This window comes from Leptonychotes weddellii, chromosome 14, assembly GCF_054177405.1.
Source record: "Leptonychotes weddellii isolate Sample4059 chromosome 14, ASM5417740v2, whole genome shotgun sequence".
Classification (NCBI taxonomy): Eukaryota; Metazoa; Chordata; class Mammalia; order Carnivora; family Phocidae; genus Leptonychotes; species Leptonychotes weddellii.
In genome coordinates, this window is record NC_138382.1 from 46,591,933 (window position 1) to 46,607,063 (window position 15,131).

The 15,131-nt window shown below is 47.1% G+C and overlaps 1 protein-coding gene across 2 annotated transcripts; it reads right to left on the reverse strand.

The window, feature by feature from the left end:
- Window positions 1–1,955: 1,955 nt before the first annotated feature.
- BAG1 (BAG cochaperone 1) lies at window positions 1,956–14,732 on the reverse strand. 2 transcript variants are annotated; one of them, XM_006734613.3, is made up of 7 exons: window positions 14,435–14,730; window positions 12,943–13,071; window positions 10,711–10,793; window positions 8,862–8,975; window positions 5,795–5,902; window positions 4,565–4,627; window positions 1,956–4,044 (listed from the first exon to the last, which is right to left on the reverse strand). In XM_006734613.3, exons 1-7 carry the CDS (start codon window positions 14,469–14,471, stop codon window positions 3,955–3,957), a joined length of 624 nt encoding a protein of 207 aa, XP_006734676.2. In that variant the 5' UTR covers window positions 14,472–14,730; the 3' UTR covers window positions 1,956–3,954. The 2 variants fall into 2 exon arrangements, with proteins under 2 accessions (XP_006734676.2, XP_081659193.1); XM_081803067.1 differs by lacking the exon at window positions 8,862–8,975 and having other exon boundaries at window positions 14,435–14,732.
- Window positions 14,733–15,131: the final 399 nt, after the last annotated feature.

The window sequence follows — 15,131 nt, forward strand, 5'->3', positions numbered from 1 at the left end:
CACACAGAGAACTATGCAGCATGCTAACTTCATGCTCTTTATATATTGTCACCCTGCTGTCCTCATCAGTTTCCCCTTCAATGTACATGACAGCTGCTCTAACTCCAGCCATCATGTCTACATTCCAGTCCACAGAGAGGTAAAGAAGGGCACTCGACTGCCTCTGAAGATGCTTCCCGTAAGATGTACATACTCTGTTTACATCCCATTGCCTAAAATTTAGTCTCTTGGCCACGCTAGTACAAGGAGACTGGGAAAATAGTTATCTGGTTGGCCATGTGCTAAGCTGAAAATTAGTTCACTTATAGGAGGAGAGTGAATATTGGTGATCTCTAAGCCTCTGTCCTAAATGGTAAGCCCCTCTTACACACAGGGGCACAGCTCCAGCCAAGCTTCCTGTTGGTGACACTCCCCTCCCAGGCTTCCACCCATGATGAGGAATCCCAAAGATTACACCTGAACAATGTGCCAGGCGCCAGGCACCACTGGAAGAAATACTTACTTCCCCACGTTACAGATGTGGAAACTTGGCCCTGTCTCTGGAAGCATAACTGTGGGCCCCTAAAGGCCCTATCTATAGCACATGACCCTGCTGCCCTGGCCATTACTGATCGGCCAAAAAATTCTCCCCCAGGACTTTTTGAATAGCAAATAAGGAAACAGGCAGTTCCTCTCTGGTAGTGAAGCTGCAAGATGTGTGAAGTGGGGGCTGACAGCCATGTTTCCCACTTTGTGGAAGAAGCAGGATTGAGAGAATGATGCCAGCATACAAAGAAAGAGATGCAGAGAGCGATTCAAGGCTGTGTTTGAATTCCTGAAGCCCAGCTGCCCTCGAACATCCCAAGGCTACATGGGATAACTTGACATCCTGCCAATAAATTTTCTTTCTTTCTTTCTTTCCTTTTTTTAAAAAAAGATTTATTTATTTTAGAGTGTGCAAGCGGGGGGAGGGGCAGAGGGAGAGAGAATCTCAAGCAGACTCCCTGATGAGTACGGAGTCTCATGCGGGGCTCAATCTCACGACCCTGAGATCATGACCTGAGCCAAAACCAAGAGTTGGATGCTTCACCGACTGAGCCACCCAGGCACCCCAGTAAATTTTCTATTTCAACAATCTCTTTGGAATTCGGTTTCTGGTGATTTCAGTTAAAAGAGTCCTGACTACCAAAGGAAGAAGGGCATCTCAGAGAAGATAACCTTAATGCTGAGTCTTAAAGGGTAAGTAGAAATCGTTGACTAAACAATGTGTGGGAGAATTCTTCCAGCCCTGTGAGGCTGAAGGATGTTTACAGGATCACAGAGCCCCATTGGCTCCCCTTATAGTAGGACTGACCATGTCTCAGGAAAGTGGGCAGCGAGGAGTGTTCTCTCCCCGTTCACAGGCAGGGACACCCTGTGGATGTGCAGATCTGGGGGGCGGGGGGGCGTTGTGCACACATGCCCAGTTGCCCATGCTATAGGGCCTCTCTTCTCCACCCTCAAATCAAACAATGGTTGTTGATGCTGTAAATTCCAGTGCTGACGGAGTGCAGCTGTGGGAATTTCATTGTAGATGTGTGCGATCAACATTCATTCATTCTCCAAATATTTATTTATTTATTTACTTATTTACTTATTTATTTATTTTAAAGATTTTATTTATTTGACAGAGAGAGACACAGCGACAGAGGGAACACAAGCAGGGGGAGTGGGAGAGGGAGAAGCAGGCTCCCCACCGAGCAGGGAGCCCGATGCGGGGCTCGATCCCAGGACCCTGGGATCACGACCTGAGCCGAAGGCAGACGCTCAACGGACTGAGCCTCCCAGGTGCCCCTCTCCAAATATTTACTGAGCACCTATTATAAATAGACAATGTGCTTGAAATATGCTGTTACAAGACAAAGAAGCCCCTTAACCCAAGAAATTTAGAGTCTAGGGTTAGAGGTAAATATTAATCAAATAATCCCACAAATAACTCATGGTTTATCATGCTATTTATCATAAAGAAAAGTTATGGCAAATTGTGAAAGGATATCACCTGGGGGGTTTGATATGTTCTCTGACAGTAGATAAGGTTTCTCCATGAAGAGACATTTGAGTTAGGTTCAAGGGATGAACAGGAGTTACTACCTAGGAAAGGGGTGGGGGAGAGATGGTGAAGAGCTGTCCAACAGACGAACAGCATATGCAGAGACCCGAAGGCAGGAGAAGGCACAGAGCATCTGGAATCCCAGCGTGCAGAACAGCACACAGCAAACAGGCCAGTGGCCGGGGATGAAAGGGAGAGCACTGAAGGAAAGGACTCTGGCCTTTATGCACAGGGGACTGACATGCTAAGACCTGCACTTTATGACCACCCCACCTGTTCTGTAGAGAAACTGCTCTGCAGAAGGCCAGCCGGGAAGTGGAGACCAACAAGGGGGAGGGAGACGGATGAGAGCGAGCGAGCCCATGCTGTGGGGGGAGGCAGTAAGTGAAGAGCGTGGGCTCTGAATCAAACCACCTAGCTTTGTATCCTGGCTTTGCCACTTAGGACCTTGAGAAATTACCTGAGCTCTCTGCTTCCTCACCTCTAACATGGGGACAGTATCTGTCTGCCTCCTAGAATGTCTGAGGATTAAATGACTAATATACCTGAAGAACTCAGAACAGTACCCGCACACAGGGACTTCTCATTACGTGTTTTGGCCCAACACCACACAGCTACCATACAAAAACGATCATATAAATACTGAACTGCTGATTCAAGTGGGAAGTGGGCCGGGCTAGGCTGAGCCTCATCCACGTGTCCACCCCTGTCCTAGGTCACACCCGCATAGGCCTAAGTTCCTGGGGCTTCAGTGACTCCCTCTCTGCCAAATAAGGTCGGCCTCAGAGTGGCCTATTGGATGCCTGTCTCCTGGGCACTGTGTGAAAAAATGGGGTGATAGCAGTTGACCCGGTTACGAGTTCTAGCATACAGGGCCACTCTTGACTTTATTCAACACAAATTACAGCTAGAACCACAGAAGGCTTTTGCTTCTCATATTTCATCAAAAAAAGTTCAAACATTCTTTTGCTTGCGGACGTGTACATAAACTGCTTTTTAAAAAAAATAACAGTGGAGGGGGCCACAAAACAAATAGGAACAGCCTTGAAGGAAACACTGACCTCAGAAGGGTACAATGAACAGAAATGCCTTTGAGGAACGCCTTAGAAGTTTATGGTTGCCTTCATCACCTGCCTCCCTGTGGTTCCTCTCTCTGTACCCCCAAGCCATACTTGTGACCTGGTTTCAAGCAGAGATTCAGTCATCACTAGGTTCTAACCTTCTAAAGATTTACTTAAGGACAAGGAAGTCCACGCATCAATACAAGCCCCACCCCAGGAATGGGCCTCTGAGATCTCATGGCCTGTGGCTGGGCAGGGTCACTGGGAGATGAGGTCAGGGTCTGTAAACCAATCACCCAGCCACCTGTTCCAGAATTCGGTTACAACGAGGGATACTTGGACTATCCTGTGTGCCAAACATCTGTTCTGAGCCACTCCCAACATTCCTGACTAGCTGTAACTTCCTGGTGATTCTGGGTTACATCGACAGGCTACGGAATCACAAGGGCAAAAAGGCCTCATGAATCTGAAGACAGGGGTGGCCTATAAACCCAGAATTACTCCAACATTAATGAGAGGTCTCGCCAGCCCAAGGAAAGCACCCCAAGGTCGAAAGAGCTGGGAAGATGGGCAGGGGAGGCCCCCTCCAGACAGGGTGGGCTGCTGGACGGCACAGCTGCACGGAGATGGAAAGAGAAAACAGACAGGAGCTCCACGGCGGACTGCAGACAACACTTGTTCACTGAGAACAGGGGGAGTGCAGGAAAACTGGCAAGTGGCCAATTGTCCCCAGCAGCCCTGGAGAAATCAGGTCACTTCAGTCCCAGAGAGGGCAGAGCTGGGGGCGCTGTTCTTCAGGACAGCCCCGCCTATCGCTGCCTCACCTCACTCGGCCAGGGCCAAGTTCGTGGACTGTAGCCGCTCTGTCTCCTGGCAGATGTTCTGCTCCACCGTGTCACACTCAGCTAGGAATGCCTAAAACAGGAATGCAGGGCAGTGAGGGACTATCTGGGGCCAGCCACTCCCTGCCCATGCAAGGCTCTTTGCTCAGCCATTATGGGGAACCCGCGGGTGACCAACTCAAAACGGGCTGTGGAGGGATGGAGCCAACCTGGGCTCCCAGGTAAGGGGAGGGAGACAGAGGGCAGCGTAGGACCAGGCTTTCTGACAAGCCCCGAGAAGGGTGGTGAGAACAGGAAGCCTCGCCACTGTACTGCACAAGTTCAGGGAACAGTGTTCACATGAACAGTGCCTCCTGGAATTGTGTAACATGGCCATCATAACTGTTCTCTAGCCACCTTCCTCCTCAATGAGCTTACATTCAAATGTAATTACAGGGATATGAAAGGAGCTCTTCTCTTATGTTCTGGGCTCAGGAAATAACAACCAAAAGAAAGTCCACATCACACATCACACCTCTACCCTATCCTACTCTGCACACATAAACACACACACCAACACATTAAACTTTGTAATGCTTCACCACACAACTCACTTGAACCCTTTTCACCAAACCCTTCCTTTTCAGTCTACTGTCCTTGAAATTTTCTGGCAGAATCTGTGGAAAAATAAGTTGACACATAAATAATCTCAATAAAAGTGACATAACAACATGACAAAATACCCATAGTACACCAAAGTGAATGAGACGTGCATGTTCAGGAATGTATCCTTGATCTGTATCCTACATGGCCCTTCCCATGGCTCTCACCCCTATTAAAGCTCCCTTTGTTCTCATGGGAGAACATGTCTGCGCCATGGAAACTGATCTGTAACATGGACTTTGTCCTTTCTCTATTTCCTATGTACAGATACTATGTCCTGGCCATGCCATGAGCTCACTGTGCTTCTTTACAACTACCCTCACTCCCCCCGAATCCCAGGCAGAGTGGGTGGCTCAGTTGTTAAGCATCTGCCTTCAGCTCAGGTCATGATCCCAGGGTCCTGGGATCGAGCACCGTGTCAGGCTCCCTGCTCAGCGGAAAGCCTGCTTCTCCCTCTCCCACTCCCCCGCTTGTGTTCCCTCTCTCACTGTCTCTCTGTCAAATGAATAAATAAAATCTTAAAAAAAAAAAAATGAGGCATCAGGGCACCTGGGTGGTTCAGTCATTAAGCATCTGCCTTTGGCTCAGGTTGGGGATCCCAGAGTCCTGGGATGGAGTCTTGCATGGGGCTCCCTGGTCAGCAGGGAGTCAGCTTCTCCCTCTGCCCCCCACCCCCGCTCGTGTTCCCGCTCTCTCAAAAATAAATAAATAAAATCTTTAAAAAAAAAAAATGAGGCAGCCGTCTAGAAATATCATTACTGTCATTCTGTAAAAGGGAACGTGGGAGTCAATGATTCTCAACAGTCTCACAAGAGCTGGGTCTGACTGACTTCTGTACAGGTAATGAGCCCAGTAATAATCAGATAATCAGTCACATGAGTATCATGAAGCCCTGTGTTTCTCTAACCATAAAATCATGGTCCATTTGGGTCCCACCTTTGTGAGGATTACATGCTTTTAGCATACATAAATAAAAATGACAAAAGCCCTATGTTGGTGCGATGTGAGTGCCTAAAAATCCAGAACTATCTTGGTCTTTCTGTGTATCCACCAAGGACTGAGCACTGTCTGGCACATAGTAGGCCCTCAGAATGCTCAGACAATAAGAGTGCATTACTGAGTGAACATGACTGAAACATAGTCAAAGGAAACTAGTTCTTCTCAGCTCAATATTTACTTACCAGTGTGTCAATCTCTTCCAAGATCTTCATAAATTGCTCAGTTGTGGCTTTTACTCTCCTATCAAGTTTGCAGAGAGCTTCAGCTTGCAAATTCTTGGCCAGAAAACCCTGTGCAGGAATAATGCATTATTGCAAGAGTTCCTTGAGGCTGACAGAAAACTCCAGGCTGAGGCACTAATGAAGCAGCCACACCCTAAGCCCACATTCCCCCAACAGGTTGGGCCAGACCTCAGACCCACAGCTTCATCTCTTGGAGAAAAGAGAGCCCCCCCCAGGCACTGTAATAGGCTGTAGGCCACTCTAGCTCACATGGCCCACGGGGGCTGCTAACGCCTCCTGGGGCCTGGCTCTGGCGAAGCCTCCAGTCACCAGAGTATAGCCACACACAAGAACGCAGGGTGTAGAGTCCAATAGGCCCAAGCATGAATTCTGACTGCCATTTACTGGCTTGTGATCTTAAGCAAGTTACTTAACTTATCTGAACCTTAATGTCCTCATTTTTAAAATGGAGATTATGATACCCACACCCCAGAGGGTTACTATGAGGATAAAGAGGAACATAAGTAGACTCTTAATATAATTCCTGACACAGACATGCGCTAACAAATGGCAGCATTTACATTGTTTTTATTAAATTGTCTTGTTGTTTATTCACATTGCTTGGCCTAGAGACCAGTTAGCTGGTGACAATGGGTGGACAGCTGGGATCTCTGAGGATGTTTATCGAAGATGTAGATTTGACCACATGTAGTAAAAGCTTTAAACATTAGCCAGCAACTCCAAGTCAAAGAATTTATTCTACCCCAAAAAAATGATCAGAAATGGTCAAAAAAGATGGGGCACCTGGGTGGCTCAGTTGGTTAAGCGACTGCCTTCGGCTCAGGTCATGATCCTGGAGTCCTGGGATCGAGTCCTGCATCGGGCTCCCTGCTCGGCAGGGAGTCTGCTTCTCCCTCTGACCCTCCCCCCTCTCATGTGCTCTCTCTCATTCTCTCTCTCTCAAATAAATAAATAAAATCTTTAAAAAAAAAAAAAAGAAATGGTCAAAAAAGATTTATGTCCAAGGATGTCCAGAGAAGCATTAATGCATAACGGTAAAATAACATTAGATAATGAACAACAGAAAATTGGTTAGATAAACCATGATACATTCATATATGTTACAACACCATGTAAGTTTTGAAAATTATGATCTTTTTTTAAAGATTTTATTTATTTGGGGCGCCTGGGTGGCTCAGTCGTTAGGCGTCTGCTTTCCACTCAGGTCGTGATCCCAGGGTCCTGGGATGGAGCCCAGCATTGGGCTCCCTGTTCCACGGGAGGCCTGCTTCTCCCTCTCCCACTCCCCCTGTTTCTGTTCCCTCTCTCGCTGTGTCTCTCTCTGTCAAATAAATAAATTAAATCTTAAAAAAAAAGATTTTTATTTGAGAGAGAGAGTGAGCGTGAGCAGGGGAAGGGGCAGAGGTAGAAGCAGACTCCCCACTGAACAGGGAGCCCAATGCAGACATTTAACCGACTGAGCCACACAAGTGCCCCAAGTATGATCATTTTTAATGACATAGGAAAATGTTCAGTTTTATTATCCTATAAAAGAACAATTTACAAAGTGTACACAACACTGTATCACCTTTTTTAAGATGCAAAAACATATTCCAGTCTTCAGTATTAGTTATCTTTTGAGTCAGGGCCTTATAGGTATTAGTGCCCATATGTTTGCCTAAAAGTTATACAATTGGCATGTATTACTTTTGTAATTAAAACAGAAACCTACATCTATTAACATTATAAACTGAGGGGGAAAAAAATATGTGGTTTGAGGCTAGTTCACAATCCTCAGCATTTTTTTGTTTTTGTTTTTTTATAATTTTTTTTTTTAATATTTTATTTATTTATTCATGAGAGACAGAGAGAGAGAGAGAGGCAGAGGGAGAAGCAGGCTCCCAAGGAGTAGAGAGCCCGATGCGGGACTCGATCCCAGGACCCTGGGATCATGACCTGAGCCGAAGGCAGACGCTTAACCATCTGAGCCACCCAGGCGCCCTGTTTTTGTTTTTTTAAAGATTTCATCTATCCATTTGCAGAGAGAGAGAGAGCACAAGCAGGAGAAAGGGCAGGCAGGGAAAGAGAGAAGAAGGCTCCCCACTGAACAAGGAGCCGACATGGGGCTCGATCCCAGGACCCCAGGATCATGACCCGAGCTGAAGGCAGCCACTCAATGGACTGAGCCACGCAGGTGCCCTCTTACTTAGTTTTAGTACTCCTTCTCTAATACAAGGAATTGACTAGGATGACCCCCTGCTAAGATCAAGCTCAACTTGGACCTTTTATGCATCAACAAAATGTTCTTTGCCTTGCTAAACACATTATAACAGCTGGGCCTGAGAGAAGCTACCTGTTCTATTTCAGACAATACATGACCCTGGCATGGCAGGTGCTCTCCTAGGAGCACAAACAGATGCTGGCTGGGGTTTGAAAATGGCAATGATGGGCGCCTGGGTGGCTCAGTTGGTTAAGCGACTGCCTTCGGCTCAGGTCATGATCCTGGAGTCCCGGGATCGAGTCTCGCATCGGGCTCTCTGCTCGGCAGGGAGTCTGCTTCTCCCTCTGACCCTCCCCCTCTCATGCTCTCTCTCTCTCTCTCATTCTCTCTCTCAAATAAATAAATAAAATCTTTAAAAAAAAAAAAAAAGAAAAGAAAATGGCAATGACAATAACACTTATAAAGCACTTAATATGCGTCAGACTCAAACTACATCATTTGTTTTTAGTTTGTTTTTTTTAAGTAAGCTCTGTGCCCAATGTGGGGCTTGAACTCACGACTCCGAGATCAAGAGTCACATGCTCTACCGACTGAGCCACCCAGGTGCCCCTCAAACTTCATCATTTAATCCTCACACCAACCCTAAGAGGAAGTACCATCATTTTTCCCTTTTTACAGATGTGGAACTTGAGACAAGGCAAACTTGCCCACAGTAATAGAAAGGGTAAAGCCAAGACGTGACCAGGGAATCGGACTAGAGAGCCTGCCCTCACAACCACACATTTGTATCTCCCCAAAGAGAGTGACCTGTTGGATTCCAGTAAGCTCTTTATTCAACTCTTCCAGATGGTCAGCTATCTTCTCCACAGATCTCTCCAAATCTTTCAATTTCTTTAGTTCAACCTCTTCCTCTGGACTGTTCTAAAATGTTTAAGAATAAAATGAAGTCAATAATCACCAAGAAGAGTAGCTTCTGACTGGAAAGAAAAAAAAAATCTGACCACAACTGGGCTAAACCACTCACCTAGAAAAAACAGCCTTAACTCTGCTGCTTCTTGGAAAGCAAGCTGGAGGGTTACACATGAAGGTTTTCTACCTACAACTCTAGACTAAAGAGAAGATACTAAGAAAACATTCTGCAAGGACCCAGACAGCTTGGGAGCCAATCTAAGTGCCAGAGTCAACCTGAGCCTGGGGCTGACTCTAGACTGAAGCCTCCAGGAGGAACAGATGACAGTGAACACCTACGAGGAGTCCAGAATGGTGAGACAGGTGGAATTCTACCATTCTTTTAAATGAATTCCTAAGTATCACCCACAACTTAACTCTCCCATTTATTAAGATGATGACAATGATGAATACTTTTGTTGAGCATTCTCTCCACTACACTAAAACTACTTTATCTGGACTATTGTTTTAAACCTTACTACAACCCAGTGAGGAAGGTAGTGTTCTAGATGATGAAACTGAGGTTTAATGTAAAGTAACCTAAGGTCACACAGCCTAAACGAGGTGGAACGGAGACTTGGCTTCACACATCCCAGGGCAGCTCAAATTAGGGGTTCTATAATTTCTTCAAACTCAACCCTTAGGTTCTGCCCATTGCCCAGAACTATTCTCCCTGAACCTTAAGAAAGAAATTTAGAATATTTCCCCTTCTATCGTCTAAACAATAGGTAGTCAGGGCCAGCAGTTTCCTGCTTTTATACTACCCAAAATTGTTCACATTCTTCTTTGTGGCCAAATCCTGAGTGCCAGACTCCTGGCTGTTCTGCGGCTGGACTAGATCTTCTTTGCCTCCACATTGCTAACCTTTGCCCTCTCTCCACTCTGAATAAGCCACCTCACTCAAAATAAGGAAACTTCCTATAACCAACAATTTCACTGTGTCACAATGCAGGGCTGGCCATAACCCTCTCTCATCACCCCAGGGGCTACTGTCCTCACCAACTGGCTCTTTTCCTCCCTCGGTTCTTTTTTTTTTTTAAGATTTTATTTATTTATTTGACAAAGAGGGAGTGAGAGAGGAAACACAAGCAGGGGGAGTGGAAGAGGGAGAAGCAGACTTCCTGCCGAGCAGGGAGCCCGACGTGGGGCTCGATCCCAGGATCCTGGGATCATGACCCAAGCCGAAGGCAGACACTTAACCAACTGAGCCTCCGAGGCCCCCTTCCTCCCTTGGTTCTTTAGGCTGAACCTTTCTTTTGAGCCAAAGAAGGCTTTCCCTTGTGGAAGATTTTAGTGGAAAGGGTGTTTAAAGGGAGAGAGACTCATGAAATTTGCAGAGGACTTATTTTAAAAATTTACAGACTTATTTTAACAAAAGTTTCTCTTGCAAATCCCCTCCAAGTGAGTAAGGTCTGACTCAGGTACCATTTTAACCAGATTGAGATCCACCACCGAGACAAGAGCTACATTATTGAAGTAGCATAACTGTTCATAATTCCCAGAGCAAAAGTCATAACCCACAGGAGCCGGAGGGCATGAGAATAACAAACCTGGCAAGCCCATCAAATAAATGGAACTACATCTGTCTGGAGAGAGCTATTTCACTAATGTAGAATCTGGGTTCCCAATTTGGCCTTCTAAATGGAAATATGTATAAAAGACCTTGGTCATTTGATTCTGGGGTATTCTGGTAGAAAAAGCAATTTACCTTTTTCCCAATTAACATGACTCGGCAACCATTTTGTATTCCGAGTGCTGACAATGGCTTCTCCATTTCCTTCAGAGATTTTCCTGAAAAGAGAAGTTATGCCAAGTGGTAACAACTGTACAACATTGAAAACAGATTTCAGCAAGGTTACAGGAAATAGACAAGTGTGTTCACTAATGAGAAGAGGATAAATTGGCATAACCTTTTCCAAAGGTGTCTTGATCCAGTAATTTCATCTTGGATTTTATCCCAAACAAACAACTGGACATATGCCTGCACAGTAAGTGTTATAAAATAATCTTCAATGCAACCTTAATCATAATAGTGAGAAACTAGAAAGGGACAAACATTTAGGAACAGGGGTCTAATTATACATCAGTACAATAGAAGATTTTGTAGGCATTAAAGCTAATTTTTTCAGGAAATTTCAATGCCCCAATAAATGCTGATGGCTCAGTTTTATAAGAAAAATGTTATAAAAACTGTATAGTCAATATAATCTCAGTTTCGTCAACTAAACACACACACACACAGACACACAAATAAAAACCCACACTGCTGGGGCGCCTGGGTGGCTCAGTTGGTTAAACGGCTGCCTTCAGCTCAGGTCATGATCCCAGGGTCCTGGGATCGAGCCCCACGTCGGGCTCCTTCCTCAGCGGGGAGCCTGCTTCTCCCTCTCCCTCTGCTTGGCACTCCACCTGCTTGTGCTCTCTCTCTCTCTATCTCTATCAAATAAATAAATAAAATCTTTAAAAAAAAAAAAAAACCCACACTTCAGGATGCCTGTACAAATGGATAGAAATATGCTGAAATGTAATGAGGGATTTTATCCAGGAGAACATTTTCTTCTTTGTGTTTTCCTCTATTTTGAAACATGGACTTCTACTGCCTTTTATAATTCCGTAATAAAATAGTTGTTGTTTTTTTTTTAAAGATTTTATTTACTTATTTGACAGAGAGAGACACAGCAAGAGAGGGAACACAAGCAGGGGGAGTGGGAGAGGGAGAAGCAGGCTTCCCTCGGAGCAGGGAGCCCGATGCGGGGCTCGATCCCAGGACCCTGGGATCAGGACCTAAGCTGAAGGCAGACGCTTAATGACTGAGCCACCCAGGCGCCCCCATAATAAAAGTTTTAAAAAGAAAACACAAGGAGTTGCTCTATGACATATAAATAAAAAATGCTTCCCATCACTAAATTCTTTTTTTTTTTTTTTTTTAAGATTTTATTTATTTGAGAGATAGAGAGCATGAGCAGAAAGAGGAGCAGAGGGAGAGGGAGAAGCAGGCTCCCCACTGAGCAGGGAGCCCAGACACAGGGCTCAATCCCAGGACCCTCGGGCCATGATGTGAGCCGAAAGCAGACGCTTAACTGATTGAGCCACCCAGGCACCCCTCCTTCACTAAATCCTTTGACTGGCACCAAATGGGATAAATTTGGCCCCATCAGATACCATGATAATGAGTTCCCATGGGAATGGGAAGAAAGAGTGGGTCCTAGCAGAAATCAGCATCATCCACTGGGCTTGCCACAACCAGGCCCCTGGTAAGTTTGTTCAACATCTCTGTGTCAGCACTATGCTGAGCATTAGACACAGCAGTATCTTCCCTCAAAGGGTTAGTTATTCTAACAGAGAAATCAGATGTTCAGCAACTATGAAAACAATTATTTAATAGTAATTTCAATACAAGTTATGCAGAAGTGGTAGGGAGTTTGATCTGTACATATGATGGGAAGAGGATCTAAACTAACTTCGCCACAGAAGACTACCCATGTGCTTTCACCACAAATGGTAAGACTGCTGCCATCCTCATGGGACTTGAACTCTAATACCTGTCCAAGTGTTTGAAAGTGTCCTGTAGGGGCGCCTGGGTGGCTCAGTTGTTAAGTATCTGCCTTCGGCTCAGGTCATGATCTCAGGGTCCTGGGATGGAGCCCCACATCGGGCTCCCTGCTCGGCGGGAAGCCTGCTTCTCCCTCTCCCACTCCCCCTGTTTGTGTTCCCTCTCTTGCTGTGCCTCTCTCTGTCAAATAAATAAATAAAATCTTTAAAAAAAAAGTGTCCTGTACGTAGTAGGTTCTCAATAAAATGTGCTAAAGGAATGGATGAATAAATAAGCAAATAAGAATTATCCCAGTTTAAAAACTAAGAGTTATCATTAGGTAAGGTTAAGTAGTTTTAAACAGGCCCTTTAGCCATAAGGACTCAAAGCTGGAAGAGAAATGCCTACCCTTAAATATAAGTTTCTGAAAAGGCAGTGGGACTCCTGTGGCCTCTTCAACAACCTGGGCCAGGTCTTGGACAACTGGCTCACTACAGCCCTGCTGTGGGGTAACATGAAGATCGTGCTTCTCATTGCCTGGGGAGAGAGAAGAGTGTTCAGTGAAGAAAATTCTTTTACATAAACTAATACAGACTGACACTTTATTATATTTATTTACCCAGCCTTCAAGGCCCAGTTCATCTGTCACCTCCTCCAAACAGCCTGTCCCCCCCATCTTCCCAGCTTCGTCTGGTGACCCGTCTGGAGGATTTTTGTTTCCTCTCTAATAATAACTAACAATTTAGTGATATCAGCTAGCGTTTTAAGCACTTAACATGCGTAAAGGTCTGCTGAGGCTCAGAACAACCCCATGAAATAGGTACCACCTATATTAATCCCCGTTTCACAGATAAACAAACTACGTTCAGTCCAGTTACGACCTGCCTATGGAGACTCAACTGAGGAGTCAGAACTTGACCTCAGATCTGATTCCTAAGGCCATGCTTTTCATCAGAAGCCATCTGCTTCCTGTGGCCTAACTGCCCTGTACTCTGTAATGTTCTTGTCTCCTTTGCTGTCATGAGTAAGGGATTATTTTTTCCTCTAAGTCTGTCCCACTGGGCACATACATGGTTGGTGCTCAGTAAATAGACAACGAGTGAGTAAACTCACACAGCAAAAAACTTCTTTTTGAGCCAGAAATGTCAATTCTTTAACAGGTATGTGGACAGTAAGGAGATAGCCCATGCCCAGTGCTTATGCCAAGCCTTGAGCCTGCACAAGAGCCACATGGAGTTAGTGGGACAGGTGCTACCAACTCTACTTCACAGGGATGAAACCAGAAGCCTAGAAAGGAGACATCCCAAGGTTACTCAAAACTGAAGGATCTAGAATACTGGTCTTGAGATTCTGAGGCCCTGGGGTCTCCCTTAGTCCTGAAGAGACTTTATAGGCTCAGCTCTTGAGAGGACTGACTGTTTAGATTGATGTCAACTCCAACAGTAGACAGACCCAAAGGGTGCCCAGAGCGTATGCTTGGAGCCACGGCCCACTCAAACAACGGACATGAGTTTAGGCTCGGCACACACATAGGTGTCCAGACACACAGCAGTCATACGCCACACGGCCAAATACAATCCTGATACAAAGACCCCCAATAACTGCTCAGGCACACACTAACACATACAACCAGGACGACGACATGAAGCCCGGACATCGAGGATAAAACAAATGGCCTGAGTCAAAATACACTGGCCACTGGAAAGGCGTCCTGATACAAGACCCGAACAAAAGCCGGTCCCAAACACAAACAAGACCCCACACTTCCGGACGGCCAGGACCAACACAGTAACACCTGCTTTTGGAGGACTCGTGCCCAAACCCACAGACCCCCGCTGGACTTTGGTAGCCCCGCAACGCGCCCACCCGGCACGGAGCCCACCCGGTCGTCCGAGCTCACTGTGGGTGACGGTCACGATGAGCCCGGCTGCCGCCATTTCCTCGCCCTGGACCACCTCTTCGCTCCGGGCCACCTCCTCGCTCAGGGCCACCTCTTCGCTCTGGGCCACCTCTTCACTTCGGGCCACCTCTTCGCTCCGAGCCACCTCTTCGTTCCGGGCCACCTCTTCGCTCCGGGCCGAGCGAGGCTGCACTTTCTTCACCCGCGGGCTGCGAGCGCCGCCGGCGGCGCCCCTGGTGGATCTGGCATGCCCGCTGGCCGCACTCCTGACTGATGATCGCTGAGAGGGAGGCGGACCGCGCTCGGCCTGGGGCACCGACTGGCGCGGCTCCCGGCCAGGCCGAGGGCCGCGCCGCCGGGGACCCAGCCGCCCCCGGTCGCCTCGCGGTCTCCCCGCGCCACCGCGCTCCGCCAGACCCGCGCTTGTTGACCACCCAGCGGTGGGCGCTGAGCTCAGCGCTTTGCAACCAGGGCCGGCTACTTCCCCGCCCTTCCCCGCCCCGCCCGGCCTACCGGCCCCGCCCCTCAGAGCAGGCCTGGCTCTGGCCCCGCTGTATTCCGCCGAAGCAGCCCCGGCCCCACCCACTCAACCGAGGCCCCGCCCCACTCACTGGAACCCCGCCCCACGCCCTTCACCGAGGCCACGCCCCTGCTGACTGTCCGCCACCTCCACCCTCCCGGAGCTCTCCTTCCCCGG

Bases quoted from the DNA above. Each gene is read 5' to 3' on its own strand.
- BAG1 (XM_006734613.3), bottom strand. From the start codon at position 14,471: ATGGCGGCAGCCGGGCTCATCGTGACCGTCACCCACA. The intron at 13,072-14,434 runs GTGAGCTCGGAC...CTCTCTCCCCAG, and splicing joins CATCGTGACCGTCACCCACA to GCAATGAGAAGCACGATCTT. The intron at 5,903-8,861 runs GTCACTCTCTTT...ATTCCTGCACAG, and splicing joins AGCTTACTGGAATCCAACAG to GGTTTTCTGGCCAAGAATTT.